The following is a 17,847-nucleotide window of genomic DNA, read 5'->3' as shown; positions in this document are numbered from 1 at the left end:
GTGCATGTTAACAACAGTTAATATCCAACCAGCATGTTAACAGCAGTTAATATCCAACCAGCATGTTAACAACAGTTATATCCGACAAGCATGTCAACAGCAGCTTTCCAACCAGCACATCTCAACCAATAACTAAACAAATCTTAAATAAAAGATCTCCAACAATAAGACTTTCAAAAGCAGATAGAAATGACTATAATGATCACCAACAATAGATGGATATATAAAACCATACGCTTATATTCAGATCATCAAAACTTAATTAACAATGTCAACATAAATATATGTTCTATATGAAATAAAACCATACGATTATATTCAGATCATCAAAACTTAATTAACAATGTCAACATAAATATATGTTCTATATGAAAATCCAAAGGTCCTATTAAACTTTTGCCAAAAATCTGAAAATCTTTGGTCACATTCATCGAATGGGATGTGAACCACCAAAATTAAGCAACATCCAATTGGCTGTTATAAAATGATTGTCATAACTATGTCAAACATAGTAACTAAAGCCCTAAAAACTTCATTCGAACATATTCTACTCTCTCATCATCATTCATTATCAAGAACCCTTTGGCTCTATCAGAATCAGCCACAAAGGTGTCAAACGCCGTAATCAAAGCACCCATACTTAGTTCACCAGTGGCTTGTAGTGCAGCATAGACATTTTCCAAATCTTTTGTCTTACGCTCTTCACCCAATTCAATAACTTGGGACTTGAGGAGGGTCTCATTTAGCTTATCGATTGAATGAGACATCCCGTTCATAGAATTAGCCATACTAGCCTTCTTCCTCTTCGGCCTCCTTAAGGATGATGCTGAACGAGTATGTTTCCCAGTTGCTGTACTAAACTGGTTGGACATTGGAATACTTGAATCTTCCGCATCCAGATCAGCAGCAGCCCCAATAGATGTATGAATTTCGTCATAATCATCATCAAGATCTACTGTCTCATCCATATTGTGTCCTTCTTCTGCTTCTTGTGTAGTGCCAGCAATGGCACCCTCAGCGATATCATTGCCCACAATCAAGGCAAGGTCATTAAAGTATTGGAAAGACTGCCTTTTAAACACTTTCGCACTTTTAAATTCCTTCCTCTACATGTTGTCAAAGATATTGAATTATTCATTTGATTATCAATAATAACTTAATCACTCATTAAATAACATTAAAATATTCGAATGGACATGTTACCTTAAGCAACTCATCCCAAATAGTTTCATCAGCATCCATAGATTGCGTAGACTCATTCCACGCAAACCCACTACTATTTTTCAGCTCCTTCATTATTCTGTAACCTTGTTTCCAAGTTTTTAATTTATTCTTGAAATTGCCTTAGACAAGCTCGTGTTCATATCTGCATTGAACTTTCTTTCAATAGTTGTCCAAGCTTCTTTTTTGAAGCCTCCCTCTCCTTTCCTTCCAAGCGTGACTTGTTCACATAGCAAGTCCAAAAGCTTACGTTCCATACACGGTTTCCAAAATACCTTTTTCGTAGAAGGTGGTGTTTCAGTGACTTGAACATCATCATTATCCATGCTCATCAAAAGCGTTGTATATGACATCAACCATTGTGTAATGCATACAAAGTAGATTTGCAGAGGGTAAGTTAAAAACATGTGTATTATAGTCTCTTGAAAATGATCAGCCAACACAACATTCATAATAACTAATTACTTCTCATGCACTAAGAAAATGATCAGCTAACACAACATTGAAAATAATCAGCCAACACAACATTGAAAATAATCAGCCAACACAACATTCATAATAACTAATTACTTCTCATGCACTAATTACTTCTCATGCACTGTCTTTACATCTGGAATATAGATACATAATCACAAATTCATTACACCTGAAACACAATCTTTTAAAACTCATTTGAAGACAGAAAACATAATTGTTCAACAGTCTTGAATCATATGCACAAACAACTTCCAACTTTATCACAAGAAAAACCAACAGAGATGTTATGATCCATTTTGGTGCTTGTAGAATGCACAACAATGTAGATCTAGGAGAATCTGTGGCAAAACATCTTTTTGAATTGAATCCTAAAAATACAGCACCTTACATGCTACTCTCAAATATTTATGTTGTAGCTGGCAGATGGTATGAAATTGAAAAGGTGAGAAAATTGATGAAAGAGCAAGGTGTTAAGAAATAAGATATGCCCAAATGAGGATTATTTGTTTTACCAAAATTATAGGAGATACAATCCTGCCTCATTTCTTATATTGCACATCTGAGATTTTGAACTCTATAGATGGTGCGATTAAAAAACTTACCCTCATTTTACCAACAGAATTATAACTCTTCAGTGAAGATATTTTTATATAAAAGATTTTATATCGTGATATCAGAATAGAACATATCACACAGTTAAATCCTGATAGCACTAGCTGTGGAAATTATCTCCAGATTTCTATTGAATAATTGAGGGCATGGGTTTATGTTGATGTCTCCAGTATAGAGCTGACAAGTACACCAATTGAACTATAACTGTAGGATAAGAGCATTACTTTTCGTTGTCACACTGTACATTCTCAAATTTAATAATTTTCCAACTTTTTCTAAATGGTTTTGTGGCTGCTAAATGCAACCATAGTTGCACATGCACTTAAGCAGGAGATACTGAATAATGTTAGCAGAACTCACTGAAAAGTTCAGGATTGCTTCTTTTTAGCATGCTATGAACTTTCAATGGATTGGCCCAATTCAGAGCACCTCCCCTGTTTGATGTTTAAGAACAGCTCCCCTGTTTGCAATGGCTCATTGTTTAGTAGCTCGCATTACTATCTCCCACAAATCCATGGCAAATTTGAGATGTTGGCTTCAGATTTCGGGTTCATAAGGTTGGATTATGATGGGAATCTGAGAGCTTATGCTTCGGGTCGTAAGGAGGGCTTGTATCAGGCCATGGGGAAATGCCAATTGCCGGGGTTTTGTGGGAGTTATGGGGTTTGTAGTGAGGAATAGGCTTGTGAATGTGCAAATAATGGGACTCATGAGTTGAGGGATTGTGGATTGTCTGAGATTCCTGGTTGTGGGAATCGAAATGGGTCATGGCAGATGTTTGAGCTTGGAGGAGTAGAGTATCACCGTAACCAGTATGTTGTTCCAATGAAGATGCCAAGAAAAGAAGATTGTTCAGATTACTGTCATAGAAATTGTTCCTGTAGTGCTTTGTTTTATGTAAAACCCTCAAATTCATGTTTTTTTTGTTGTGTCTCGTGTGGGAACTCTTTCAGAGATCTCAAATGAGGATTCACTCACGTTTATAAAACTTCAGAGCATGGATTTAGTCATGGTTTCCACGCATTCAAGGAGGCTGAGTAGAAAAACTATTATCTGGATTGTTGTTGCTGTTTCTGTAGCTGCATTTCTGTTTTTATGGCTTTGTCCATGGAAACTCTTGAGAGACTCAAAGCCCGAGCAAATTAGGTCAAGAACAGTGCATCCAAATCACAAAGTGATGATCAGCATTCCAAATTTAACAGCAAAGAAGTACTCTTTCAAGGAAATCCAGTCCATAACTCATAATTTTCACACTGTTCTTGGATCTGGTGGATTTGGGACGGTGTATGATGGTGTTTTGGGGGATAAGAAGACACAGGTAGCAGTGAAAAATTGGAGATTGCAAGACAGGGAGAAAAGGAATTCTACTCTGAAGTTGCAATTTTGGGGATAATCCACCATTGGAATCTCATCCAACTTTTTCTAAATGGTTTTGTGGCTGCTAAATGCAACCATAGTTGCACATGCACTTAAGCAGGAGATACTGAATAATGTTAGCAAAACTCGCTGAAAAGTTCGGGATTGCTTCCTTTTAGCATGCTATGAACTTTCTAGGAGGAAGCTTTAACTAGCGTCTATGCATTCATTGGGAAAGCTAATAAAGTTCAAGAACAGAGGTGTAGGGATTGGGTGGTTTTCGTCTGATAATGAAGGACAGCACATGGACACCATTTTTAATTTGAGGAGCAAGGTATTGAGTACTGAACTGAGATATGGAAAAACATTGATATGTGTGGTTCCCCCACCTCATATGTATTTGACTTCTCATACACCTGTTAGTTCACCTGATTTGGAGAGTGAAATAGAAGTGTCTAAAGATAAATGTAGTGCAATTTTATCATGTTTTAATTCGATGAGAAAGTATCAGAATCCTCAACACAAGAATCTCTCTTTCAATTTGCTGATTACTAGCACATGTAATTTGTGAAAAAAGAAGGAATGATTCAAAATGATTTTTCAAATTTAGAGCTACAATAAGATTGTCTTGATTGTTGTAACAAGATGCACAACCAGAAAATGGAGTTTACAACTAGTACTAAATACTACACTTTCACAACTAAGATGGAGCTCTGTAATCATCCCACATCCTTTTTGCTATTTCATCTCGAAACCTCACCCAATCATCTCTATCACGTTGAGTCATCCCATATGTCTCAAGTATTGGTACATCTATCCCCTCACGATCATTTTCCTCTTCAATGTCAACTTCAAAAGTAATGTCATCTTCTATGGTGACGAAGTTGTGCAGTATGCAACACACCAAAACAATCTTTGTTTGGGTCCTGATTTGATATGACGTCGCATGTCTTAGGATAAGAAAGCACTGCTTCAAAATGCCAAATGTGCACTCTATTGCATTCTTGAGCAATGAGTGTTGGTGGTTAAACAACTCTTGTGGAGTGTTTATTAGGTTTTCCCTTGAGAACTCTTTTAGGTGGTAACGTGTGCAACAATAAGGCGCCAGAAATCCAGGTACATTGGGATATCCAGCATCCACTAAATAATATTTTCCTACATAAAATAAGGTATATTAATATATTTTATTAAAAACTGTCATATGCATCAGTATATAAATATATTTGACATACTAGGGGAGACTACCAATGGATTGGATCTTGACAAGGCCAAAGCTAGAACACGACTATTTGCAGCTGACCCTTCCCATCCAGCAAGGACGTACTGAAACTTATAATCAAATGAAGACACACCCATAACATTTTGTGACAAGTTTCCTTTTCTGTCACGATATGGAGCTTGCATGTCGACATCAACAGTGACCGGAATATGAGTTCCATCGATTACTCCCACACAATCCTACATTAGGAAAATTTCTAATCAAAAGGACATGCAATAATAGAATTTAGAGTCGAGGAAACAAAAGTGTACCAATAGGGTATGTACCTTGAAGTACGGATCAAAACAATCTTTCCCGCTAATTTTTGGACAAGTGTGTGGACCAAGTGGCAAAAGATAATTCTCAATGGAGTGCCAACACTACCGTCAAAACCTTGTGGAAATATCATCTGATTGTCTCTCCCGAGTGACCAAAGTTGTGAGAAATCTTACGATTCCTCAGATTATGGCCAAGAGTATGGAGAAACATCACCAGTTGTTCTTCTAGAGTTAAGTGCATGGTATTTGTGATGCTTCCTTTTTGCCTAAGAATATCTGCTAAACGAAAGAAGGCTCATCTACTCATTCGAATTTGATCATGACAATCAATCTCATTTGAATAGACAATATGTTTATAAAAGGGAATCTCGCCTCTTTTGCACTTGCATATTGATCTTCTACCTTCTTGTGCAACTGCTACTATTGATGCGGCAAAGGCTGCAAGACTAACTACAAGTGCACAAATGACTAAACAAACCGTTGTAAACTTAAAGTTAATCCAAAAGTTTGATACTCGGTTTTTACTAACATAAGCGTTTTCAATAAACAATTGAAATTTCTTCAATAAAACCGAGACACAAATAATGTCAAACTTCCCCTTAAAAATCTGAGACAAGGAATTAGATCATACTATATTAAAATAGAGATCTTTCCAACATAAAACTCTGATCCATAAATCCCATAATTTTTTGATTATCGATTTCTATTAAGGAACCCAAAATCGATTTCAATAACACACTCCTTCCATATAATCGATACCAATAACTAGATATCAAATCAAAACAAAGGTTTATGAAAATTAACATAGATCTTCAAACTAAATGAAAATTATATCAATTTCGAACATTACAAGTTAATGTAACCATCCAAAGATAAATGAGAACAAAGAATTACAAATGATAAATTGAAGAACCAAAATTCTTAACAGAAATTTTAATTCTTCTTTCATTATTCAATTCTCCATTACATTGTTTCTTCTCGATTCTCAATATCCTCTCGTATTCTATCCTTATTTTCTCGGGTTCATGAATTGTAAATATAAAGATCTTCAAAACAAGATCACTTGATAACTAAATTTTTTTTAAACTAACTTTTAACATCCCACACCTGACTCATTCTACTTTCTCTAACGGTTCTCATCACCGATTAGAGCTAGTTCTAAACTAATAAAATAAACTAATAATATATTGTGGAGTTGACAACGAAATTGTCAACTTCACAAATGTACAAACCTTTGATTTATTAAATTGAAACAATTACTATATAAAAATAAGATTTATCCCAACCGATTATTAAAATAACCATTCTTTTGTCTAGATCTTTGAAACTCATTGAATCCGGCAATGCCTCTACATCATGCTCCCTAGGACAAAAGAATTCAAGTCCCTTTGAATTAGCCTTCTTTTGAGTCTTCAAATTTAAGGGCATGATGTTGTGAATCCCTGTAAAAATAAACATATTTGCCAATATCTCGCACATGTAAGCTCCTGGTTGAAAAATATTGCTCAAAACCAAACCGTCAAAGTCCAGGCATACATCAGCAAAAGGATTCACCAAATATATGTCTTCATTACCTGCATAAAATATGTCAGAAAAAACCAGTATGTCATCTCCATCAAGATGAAGACTGAATTGAACCTCCAAGGAAATGTTTTCATCTTCTTTTCCAGCCACTAAAAAGTTTTCTTCATTTGGAACTATATTCATGCTATCCATGTTTATCAAGACTAATGTCTTTTCCAATGAGATCATATCATCCACCATTTGATCATTGTGAACCATATCTGTATTGTCAAACTTTTCTAGAATCAAATCGTTGTTGCCCAAATCAACAATCATTTCAGCATCACTGTCTGCAACTAGAACCTTCTCAACACAAGGCTCATCCAAAACCTTCTTCTCTTCATCAGCATTAGTTTTCTCCTCTTGTCCTGCCAATGGACAACTCTTCACTTTCATTTCTACTTCTTCAAGTGCTATATGGGCTTCAATTAATTCCAGTATCTCTTGATCTCTTTTCTCCATCATTTCTAACTTCCTTTCATATGCCATTAAGTCTTCTTCAATCTTATTTCTTCTTGCTTCATATTTTCTCTTTTTCTCTTCTGCTTCCTCATAAGCAATCCAGGCATCTAATTTCAACAACAATTTCGACATCTCTTCTTTTCCTTCCATAATGTAATTTGTTTCTGATCCAGCACTTATAAATGCTTGTGAAGGACGCAAATCCAGTTAGCTAGGTTGAATTTGGTCTCCCCCAACAATCATCCACAAATGGGTACTTAGCACCAAGAAAATAGTCTTTCAATTCATCTGCACAAACTCGTTGCAAGAATACTTAAACATCAAAGAAAATCTAGAATTTTATCTGCAAACATACTGAGAAATCAAATATATTTTATCTCCGTCAGGTCTTGGTGTGACTTCTGACTATCACACACTCAAGAGCTTCTTGCTCTGATACCACTTGATGCAGAGAGATTCAAGATGAATACTCAATCTGCATATCTTTTAAAAACTTTCTTAGATCATCATTAAAACATTCTGAAAATCTGCATGAGTTCTTCATCGATTTGACTGATTATACATCCACCCATGAGTGTTTTTCATGCAAGTTAAATCTGACATTTATCTTTTTTACATTACTTTCCTTATGCAATTTCTATTTTATTTCAAGTTTGATTCCTATACAGGGGCTTGACCAAGGAAAGATCCTTTCCACAACCTTTTCCCCTTCATCTTGCATGCAGGAACAAATTTTCAGAGTTTCAGATTTGGATTTTCAGAGTTACAAAACCAGTGGTAAATCCTTCACAAAATTCATCATATTCGAAGTCTCCAAAACTAGGTCAACTTTCTTGGACTAGATTTACTTTATTCAACATAGTCCTATGGATCTCTAAATTTCAGTCGGAAGTTATAGGTGTCATAGTGCTAGATCCAAAACCATTTCTGATTTTGATAGCTCTATGACAGTCAAAACTAGTTCTGAAGTTCATTCCCCTTCTCTAGCTTCAATGTGAGTTCATTCTTCCTTTTTCATCTTCCACTTACTTTTATACATCAAATCTTATCTTGCATCTTGTTAGTTGTTAATTCATTTTTCATAGCATTAATTCCTTTCATTTCCATATCATTTTTACATATAATATACATCTTAACATTAAAGGAACCCATCCTCAAATCTAGATCTTGCATTAGCACCCCTTCATCCTTTTGGATTATTCTAATCTAATTTAGGTTTGAGGGTGAATCTTTGGGGGTGTTCCTAATGCATCATACCCCATCCCATTTGATTTGGTGAGTGATCTTCCTTTATAACATTGCTCACCATTTCTCATAATATAGTACTAATCTTGGTATTCATGTTTTCAATCTTTCTAATGTGATGTCACTTCTTTTGACATGCAAGTATAGTGCTCTTTATATATTTACATTATGTCAACTATATTTTTTGACTGTACCTTCATGCTTTGTTATCCTTTAAGCATTGTAATTAAGGTTTTTCTTTTCATGATGGTTGGTTACATTGGACTATCCTTATCATTGATTTCTTATATGCTCATTTGGCTCTATTGATTATCAACATCTACCACTCCGGCATTCTTTCCCATTTCTCAGCATATTTAGCATTATTATTGCATTGTGATCACAATATTACTTAGAAAGAATCTTCTCCCTTGTATTTTTGTGAAATACTACTCTTAAAAAATGGATTTGTTGTTCATTTGTTAAATATTATCTTTGTGTCATGTACTTTCTTTCAATGGATCACACATCTGCTCTTTGGATTGATCTCTTTCCATATCATTTGAACTCTTAACTAGTAAACACATTTAAGCAAATCGTTAGATAAAACCAATGATCTATTTTGATTTGATCTTCTAGATTCCTTTCTAGTTCATAGTTGATCAAATACGTTATGAGAGTATGTTGTATATAGACTAATGATATATGAGCAAGCTATGTAATCCTGAGCTCTAACACATCTCTTCTCTCTCTTTGCGGGTTTTCTGGATGCCAACTTAACTAGAGTTGAGGATGAAAGTGTTGGCACCTCATCAATCAAGATTTGTGATTCCATGAAATGACGGGTCCCATCTCCTTTCTTTTATTTCATTCCTTTATTTTTTATCTTTCTCTTTTAGTGTATCTTTCTAGTTACTCTCACAGCTTGTGTGGGATATGTACCTTATTGTCATGAATAAAGAAACACTTCTAATGAAAATATTTATATACTACTTCTGTTTGTAATTCATTTACATGGACATAATGTGGTTTTCTTTATCTGTATTTTTATTTTTAGTAATGAACGCTTAATAAGAAATAAATCCTTTCACCTTAATTGCATGAGCTGTCTCAACTCTACTTATTTGAGATAGAAGAAGAAAAATAGGTAAAAATTACTTCCATAGTCTATAATCAATAATCATAAGCATATTATCCAATTATTGGACATGATTTACAGGATAAACCCTTATGTCAAAATGGACATATGATACAAGCAAGAGGAATTCATAATGGCTATTGCCATGCTTTTGAGAAAATTTATGAGACAAAATTTAGGATATAGTTGGACCACCCTACAAGGTGTATATGTAGGATGTGGAAGCATATACAAGGCATGTGAATTTCTTTAATAAGACCATCTATCGCACCATAGCATTCACTTAAAAAATAAAAATTTGAACAATCACCAGTACTTTTAAAAACTATAAAAAGAAAATCTATTTTTCTAACTTTTTAGGAGTTAATGGTTGTCTCTTGGATCATATTGCACTCTAATGAAGGCTCCCACTAAAACATAGAAAATAAAATTATAGCTTAGAGAATGCATACTAGATAGAAGCATGACTAATAAGAATGTGTGGGAATTAATAGTGCATTAACACACTCTTCTACATCTAAGAGAAAATAAGGATAGTCTTTGAACTTTGATATTTTCCTGTCTAAATTCACTCTAAGGAAATCCTACAATGATGTATAAGAAATAAATGAACTAGGCTCTATGAAATTTAAAATAATAGGAAGTTTTAATCTATAAGAGCCATATTGATAAGGATGAAGAATGTGTCTTTCTTATTTTGGGAGGTGCATAAACTGATTACTCTCTTTAGAAACCTAGCCCATTTAAAAACCAAAAATATTATGAAGAAGTTTGAAAAACAAATGCTTGTAGGATGTATTACATGTGAAGGAAATTAGATGGGTCCTTATCACATTCTAAGCACTATCATTTCTAGCTCAGTGTATATTATTTGACATTATTATAACTATCTTCTTATGTATCAATTGGTTTATAGATGGATAATTTTCCTATTTAAACACCAACCCAAAATTATAAACTATGCACTAGAGAAAATCGGTCAAGTGAGGGAATAAATCCTTCCTTCTATCCATAATTCTAATATCTCAAGGCAATAACTCTTGTTTCCAAAGTATAAGACATATTTCTTACGGAAAGGCAAGGTCAAATAGGTTATTGCAAGGAAAAGAAACATGGATATCAATATCACAAGCCTCTACTAATAATATGCATATGGACTCAGTTTCATGCACCAAATGTTGATGTATATCCAAAATAGAACCAAGAGTAAAATGTAAAGGCATAATAAGAATTTGCATGTAATGTTAACCTAGTTAGAATAGTGAACTCGCTTGAGAAAGAAACATGAAAAAGAAAGAGGACACGAAAGTGAGCTTCATATAAGGCCTTGGTAAGCTCCATAGTTCACACTTCAATTATTATACTTGTACTTGCATAGTGACTTGGATTAGAAATTTTATCATCAATAGAGACAGAAAAATTTAAATGGTGGGATGACAATACAACACCTTCTTGGCATTTTGCTTCTATCATGTAGTTATATATGCTCTCAATAAACACATATTTTACCCTAAGAAAATGGGCAGATAGCACAAGTGATGTTTTTCTTGAGTGAGAATGTTAAGAGTCGGGAGGATTTACCTATGCACCAACTTTGAGATAATGAACCAAGGCATGAAAGTTGGTATACACTAGCTCAAGTTAAAATGATGAACTACATTGCTCTATCCTCATTTGAATAGCTATTTCAACTTATAAAGGACAAAGACAAACCTGCACAATTGGATCCAATGCTGATGAAGTTTATATGACAAAATCTTCTATGCCATAACCATCTGTCATTAATCTTAGTAATTAAGCATGTCATCTCAATAGGGACTGAAATACATTACCTTTGGTTCTAGATCCTGTTCCAATCAACTTTCCATCTTTATCCTTAATCACACAAGTTTTCTCAACAAACAAAACTTGATATCCCTTATCCACTAACTGTCCAACACTCAATAGATTGTGTTTCAATCCATCAACAAAGTAAACATCATCAGTATTAGTCTTTCCATCAAGAGTAATAGATCCTATACCTTTAATCAAACAAGGTGCATTGTTACCAACTCTAACAACTCCTCCATCATGATTGCTATACTTTATAAATTTTCTTTTGTCACCAGTCATATGATGTGAACAACCACTGTCTATTATCCAATCAGCTTTCTTTTCAACTTGGGAAACTAAGGCTTTTTCTTCTTTAATATCAGATTCAGAATTTTCTTCTTTAATAGCTACAAATCCTATGTCATCAAGGTTATCATTATCACTGTCACTCAAATATCTTTCAGTTCCTGCTTCAGTTTCTTCATCATTTGCATAATGACATTCTTTAGGTCTTCTATACTTAAAATTGTTTCTATATTTCTTAACTCTCTCTTAGGACAATTAGGTGCAAAATGACCATATCATTGACAAGTCCAACATTTAAAGATTTTCTTACCATATGGTTCTCTTTTCACAAGCAAGGCAATACCTTCTTCAATCTTCTTTTCTTCTTCAGATTTGGATCTGCTACTGCTCGCCTAATCTCCACTCACACTTGTACTTCTTGATAAAGTAGGTCTGATACTAAGAGCACTGAATGTTGTCTCCATTCTCGGTAGTTCTCCTGATAATCTCAAATTCATCTCTGCTACTTCCAATCTTCCAAGAAGAGTCTCTCTTGAAAAGTTCACTGTACAAGGCATCACTTGTTCAATCATTTGTGTAGTCTGTCTGAATACCAGTGTTAATGTTCTCAAAATTTTCCATATCACTTCATTCTCTGATTTTTCACCTCCACAAGACTTTATTCCTGCAACAATTTCTGACATCCTACCAATATAGCTTTTAACAAATTCATATTCCATCATTCTTATGTCTTCAAATGCACAAATCCAATTATGTAACCTAGCTTTCTTTGCATGTTCATCACCTTCAAAAGTAGAATGTAAAGCTTTCCAAATATCATAAGATCTAGTTAAACTTTTTACCTGACTGTATTCATTCTCCGAAAGTGCTGATAAAAGTGCTTCTCTTGCAAGTATGTTACACATAAAGGTGTCTCTTTCATCATTAGAACAAGTCTCAAGTCTATCTTCCTCAATGATAGTTTTTTTATTCTTTGTAATCAACCAATAACCTGGTCCTAAACACAATAGATGTGTCTTCATCTTTTCTTTCCAGCTGTCAAAATTTACTCCATCAAACTTAGGGCTTTCTTTCCTGAAATTCACCATAGATCTCCTTAAGTTGTTAAACTTCTCTTTCAAGGACCTGCTGCTCTGATACCAATTGTTAGAAAGTAAAGATCCCCAAGATAACTGAGAGGGGGGGGTGAATCAGTTATCCGATAATTAAACCATTTTTCAACTTCAATATCAACTTCAGTAGCATAAAACCATATAATCAATGCAGTAACCACCCATAGAAAGATAATCATACACAATGACACAATAACACAACATATGTTGACTAGGGAATCTCTTGATTAGAGAGTAAACCCCGGCGGGAATGATGCACTAATATGAAAGTTCCTTGTAAGAGGATGGACCCTGTTAAGAGTCTTATGAAATAGATTTAGTACATATGAATCCCTGTTAAAAGATTCTAACCCGGTTAAGAGTTATGGAAGACTGAAGGACCCACTGCCCAAACAGCTTCAAGGCAAGATCTCTGAACTCACTGTCCAACAGATCTTAAGATTATTCACTAGAATAATATGAAATAAGTTACCTCCTTCACACTATGCCGAAACCGCACTCTCTGCTACACAAGATCACAAATCCAAATCTTTGTACTTCACAAATCTTCCTTCAACTGAATTAGCTCTCTTCTTCACTTCATGCATACATCTGCATCACAACTTTCACAATTTCGTATCACAACTATTACAATCTCATAATCCCTTCTCATAACAAATAAAACATTCCTTCCTTTATACCACACTCAAATAATTACAAATGAGTCAGCATGCAAATACCAAATAATAATTTCAACACGCTACACCAAAAATTGTCGGCTACCAAATGTAATAACTCTTCACACGTGTCACCTCGAAGTTTGCACAGTGAACCACGTCACTACCAATGTGTCACAAACTTCCCTTTAACTGTGCAGAATCAGATTCCATCTTGATTAGGAGATATCCTCCAATTACCAAAAACCGCTACTCAGGAATACTGCCAGAAAATTGCTTCCACCAAAATGCTTATAACTTTCATGAATGAATAGATTTCTTTTTGCGCTCTTAACCATAGGTTAATAACACACCAAAGAACATAACATCAACTATGCATAATCCCAAATGCAATATCCCATGTGCGCAAAACAAAACTGTGCCTGCTACTCTGCTAATCTCCAGAATATCACTGTGTTGACATCAATGATAATCATGGTCATGAATGCAACAACCACTGCTCCAGAATATCACTGTGTTGACATCAATGATAATCATGGTCATGAATGCAACAACCACTGCTACAGAATGACTGCCAATCATCAAGCATCCATTCCTAACAATTAGAGGTACCAAAGAATTATTCATCTTTAGAGTATGAAGTGGATAGTGAGGGATCCTACGAGCAGGATATCCCTCCTCAAATAAATGATCCTCCTATTCTAGAACAAGGACCAAGTGTCCCTGAAATAGAGGTCACTAGTGAACCTCCTCGGAAAAAGTGATGAATTGAGGTAGGTGGGCCTTCAAAATAAAAGGAGTCGGAGAAAAGAATTGATAGAGTTGTTGCCCTAGTACCTAGTGATAGGGCTTATCATCACCAATTGAGAAATAAAATAAGAGAAGGGATAAAACTAGAGACTCAAGAGGAAGTAGATTTTCCCGTCCAAAAGTGCAAGGATGAGAGGGAATTATATCATGAAGAATTTCTCAGTACTGATGATTTCATCAAGAGAGATGAATTCAAAAACTTCCTTATCTAGAGAAAGCAAGAGGGTATATGCACAAAGATGGGAGACCAAAAAGATGCCACTTTTCTTTTTGATCCCCCATCACGCATAGTGCGTATGCACTAAAGGGCGTGTGTCCTATATGGATTGGATTGCCCAAGCCTCCAAAACAAAGCGTGTACACCCTATAGGGTGCACACACTTTGAAAAACACTTTTTTAGTGTTTTTCAAAGCGTGTGCACCCCACAGCATGCACGCGCTTTGAAAAAATCCTATTTAGCTAAAGCTGTGGGTTGGAAAGCTCTTTTTTTTTTTTTCCTCAAATCCGCATTTGCAGCTAAGAAGGGCTTCCCAAGTGTGCACACACTCTTCTTTTGGCTTGTGAATGTATTGTTTTCGTTCATTCATCAATCAAATGGCTCCACAATGTCATCAATTTCGATCCAGAAGAAGAGGTAAGTGGTTTTATAGCCCATGCCTCTTATTTGTTTTAAAATTTCAATTTTTTCTGTAATTTGTTTTGTTAAAATTTGTTGTTTAAATTTGTGTGTAATGAAGATTTTAAAATCTAGTTTTTTTAATTGCTAGGAAGAAATAATCTCCCTCAACCAAACTCTCCACCAAACCCTTTGTCTCCTCATGAAGAACCAAATGAAGAACCGAATGAAGAAACAAATGAAGAAAATGAGCCTCAATTGCCTCCACCAATCGGGAAACCTCCTCCTAGAACATAACAAAATTTGATGAACCAAATTGAAAGAGGGAAAAAAGAATTAGAATCTTTGATTACTAGGTTAAAAGATTCTAGTGGTACAAATCCTGGAAGGGAAAGACTTGCAAAATCATTGGAAGCAATCTTGACCCATGTAAGCTTAGTTAGTGGGAAAATTAATTTATGGCGGGATAAAAGAGAAGAACAAAAACAATATTATGAGAATAAATTATCTTATGCGGACATAAAAAAGAAAAAAATCACAAAAGATGACATTTGCAAGCTATTTAAAAAACCAGGAGACACAGATACTCTTAGAACTACAAAAAGGAAGTTCCCAATTCATTGGTGCTTAAATGAAGACATTAAAAATAATTTTTGGGAGAGATGGTGGATGGTCCTTGATTCACCTTCTTGTAACAATCATGAGGTTCCTATATATTTCTTGAGGAAACTCTATTGCAAGTTTGTACTCAAGGAGGTGTCAAATTATTTTGACTATCTAGATTCTCAGGGTAGAGGAGGGAGGGTCATCATTTGATCAAGCAGGGCCTCATCGTGACCCTAACGCACCTAGGGCTTCTATTAGCAAGCCATAGGTGGATCATGTTACTATTCCTTCCGTTGTGAAGGAACATGTAGAGGCAAACACATTAGGCACGATTAGAGCTCTGACACAAACTCTCATTCAGTGTGCCACTCCTTTAGTTGAGGGTGACCATGGTCAATCCTTGAGGGGGCATATTTGTCGATCATGTGGATGCTTGTGCACATTTGGTACTGGCAAGAGAGAGGAAGAGGATACTGGAATGATGACTGATAGTTTTCTAAATATGACATTTGGCGTTGACACACAGGTAAATATTTCCAAGTTCATTAAATTGCTTTGATCATATTTCATTTATAAAAGAATAACTATTTAATTTAGTATCTATTGATTATGATGAAAATTCAAGGCAAGAGTGTCAGTGGCAATGGCAGTGGAAATGGCAATGATCCTCATGTCCCCTTCTACACATCATCGTCAATTCCACAAGTATGTATCGAATAAAACATTTTAATTAATATATTTGATTATTATGTAATTATATGAATAATTGTATCATAACTTATTGTGCATGTGCATTAGACATTCATAAGTGGACCATCGACGTTCATAATAGATAGCAAAGGGCATCGTGCCACTTTCCTTGAGGTATCTTTATTTGCATGTTAATTTGATTTACTTGATTATATTTAATTAATAAATGAATGAATGACTAAATTACTAGACAAATTATGATCAAAATCTAGAGGCACGATGATCACATTCTTTCACCTAGGTTTGTGAGGTCACCATTGAGTCCACAGGTATATATGTAATAATGCATTATAATTAACATGTCAGTAGTACGTTCTAATATGAATGGTTATCTTATAATTTTCCATGTACATGTGCACTAGTTGAATGATGAAGCTTTGACTTCGACACCACACACCGAAGGATATGGTGGAACCTTCACGGAGGTATCATTCACTCATTAGTAGGGTTGTAAAAAATATATGTAATCTTGATAACTGCATAATACTTGTTTTGTTTCATTTTTAGTTATTGACATTAGAGACTCCTTCTATCCGTGATACTTTGGATCATGGAGTAGCTGCAATAGTAGCTAGCTCTGAAGCACTAACTGGGGTATGAAAGAGATCACTTAATTTTAATTGTTATTTTAATGGTTTGATTTGTATTTTCTAATGATATTCATGTAGGTATTTTAATTATTATTTTGATCATTGTTGTAGGGACTTATTACTCCAGATCACCAGCATGTGCCTTCGGTGGATGAACATAGTGACTATTTGCTAGCAAATAAGCGAATATTCAATTTTATGTCATTGTATAATTCAAATTTGATGTATATTAGTTATTGATGCTTAAATTTTTTTTATCAGCTCGAGCTAGAAAAGAATCTAGATAAGAGGATGAGTGAGTGCACTCAAAAGACTACAACATCCACTACATCTCCATCGACACAAAAATCAAAGATAGCTAATATAGATTCCAAGCCAATATAGATTACCCTTGGTTAATTTATTTATCATTGAATAAATTGAAATCACATAAAAAACAACTTGTTATGACATTGATAAGGAATCAGCTAATTGGTCAACCGTTAAATAACAAGTCATTCTGAGATTTAGGATTAGAACTATCAAATATAGAAATAAGGGTACAAACACTTATCTGAGATTTGTACAATTACAATCACATAACAAGTCATTTTGTTATGTGATTGTTATGGATATTGATGTTTTTACTAACCTACTAATCCCTATATCTATATTTATATGGATTGTGGATGGGTTTTATGCTTCCATTTGATGTGCATGTATGGAGAGGGGTGGAGTTGCAGTCACTTCTTGTGAGATTTACATGATATATCGATCCATATCATTTCTTGTTATGGATATATACATGTATGTACATCCTCATCTTTGTGACGACGGTTCACACATATCGGGCATCGTCTCCTTGAATTGGTAGGATTGAGCATGCCCTCATACATATCTCAATGGTGAAAGAGGGGTTGTAGTATGAAGACCTAAAAATAAACTCTAACCCTACACTATTGTCCTACATAAGGAAAAGCATATGATTGACCACCCTCTTCGAATTTATCAAGGTGACGT

At 34.8% G+C, this 17,847-nt stretch overlaps 1 protein-coding gene across 1 annotated transcript in view; it reads right to left on the bottom strand.

Annotated features, from left to right (window-relative positions):
• Positions 1-362: 362 nt before the first annotated feature.
• LOC149545099 (uncharacterized) overlaps positions 363-17,847 on the bottom strand; it is a 35,222-nt gene continuing 17,737 nt past the window's right edge. Inside the window, exons 2-3 of the mRNA XM_089790508.1 lie at positions 1,204-1,496; positions 363-1,106 (exon numbers count right to left, since the gene is read on the bottom strand). Of these exons, the coding sequence (XP_089646634.1) occupies positions 516-1,106; positions 1,204-1,296 (684 nt within the window). The 5' untranslated portion in view covers positions 1,297-1,496 and the 3' untranslated portion in view covers positions 363-515. The remainder of the gene's footprint in view (positions 1,107-1,203; positions 1,497-17,847) is intronic.

The sequence above is a fragment of the Cupressus sempervirens genome, chromosome 7 (genome assembly GCF_028749045.1).
Source record: "Cupressus sempervirens isolate cs-2001-9-10 chromosome 7, ASM2874904v1, whole genome shotgun sequence".
Taxonomy (NCBI): domain Eukaryota; kingdom Viridiplantae; phylum Streptophyta; class Pinopsida; order Cupressales; family Cupressaceae; genus Cupressus; species Cupressus sempervirens.
This window is presented reverse-complemented; position numbering and strand designations above follow the sequence as displayed.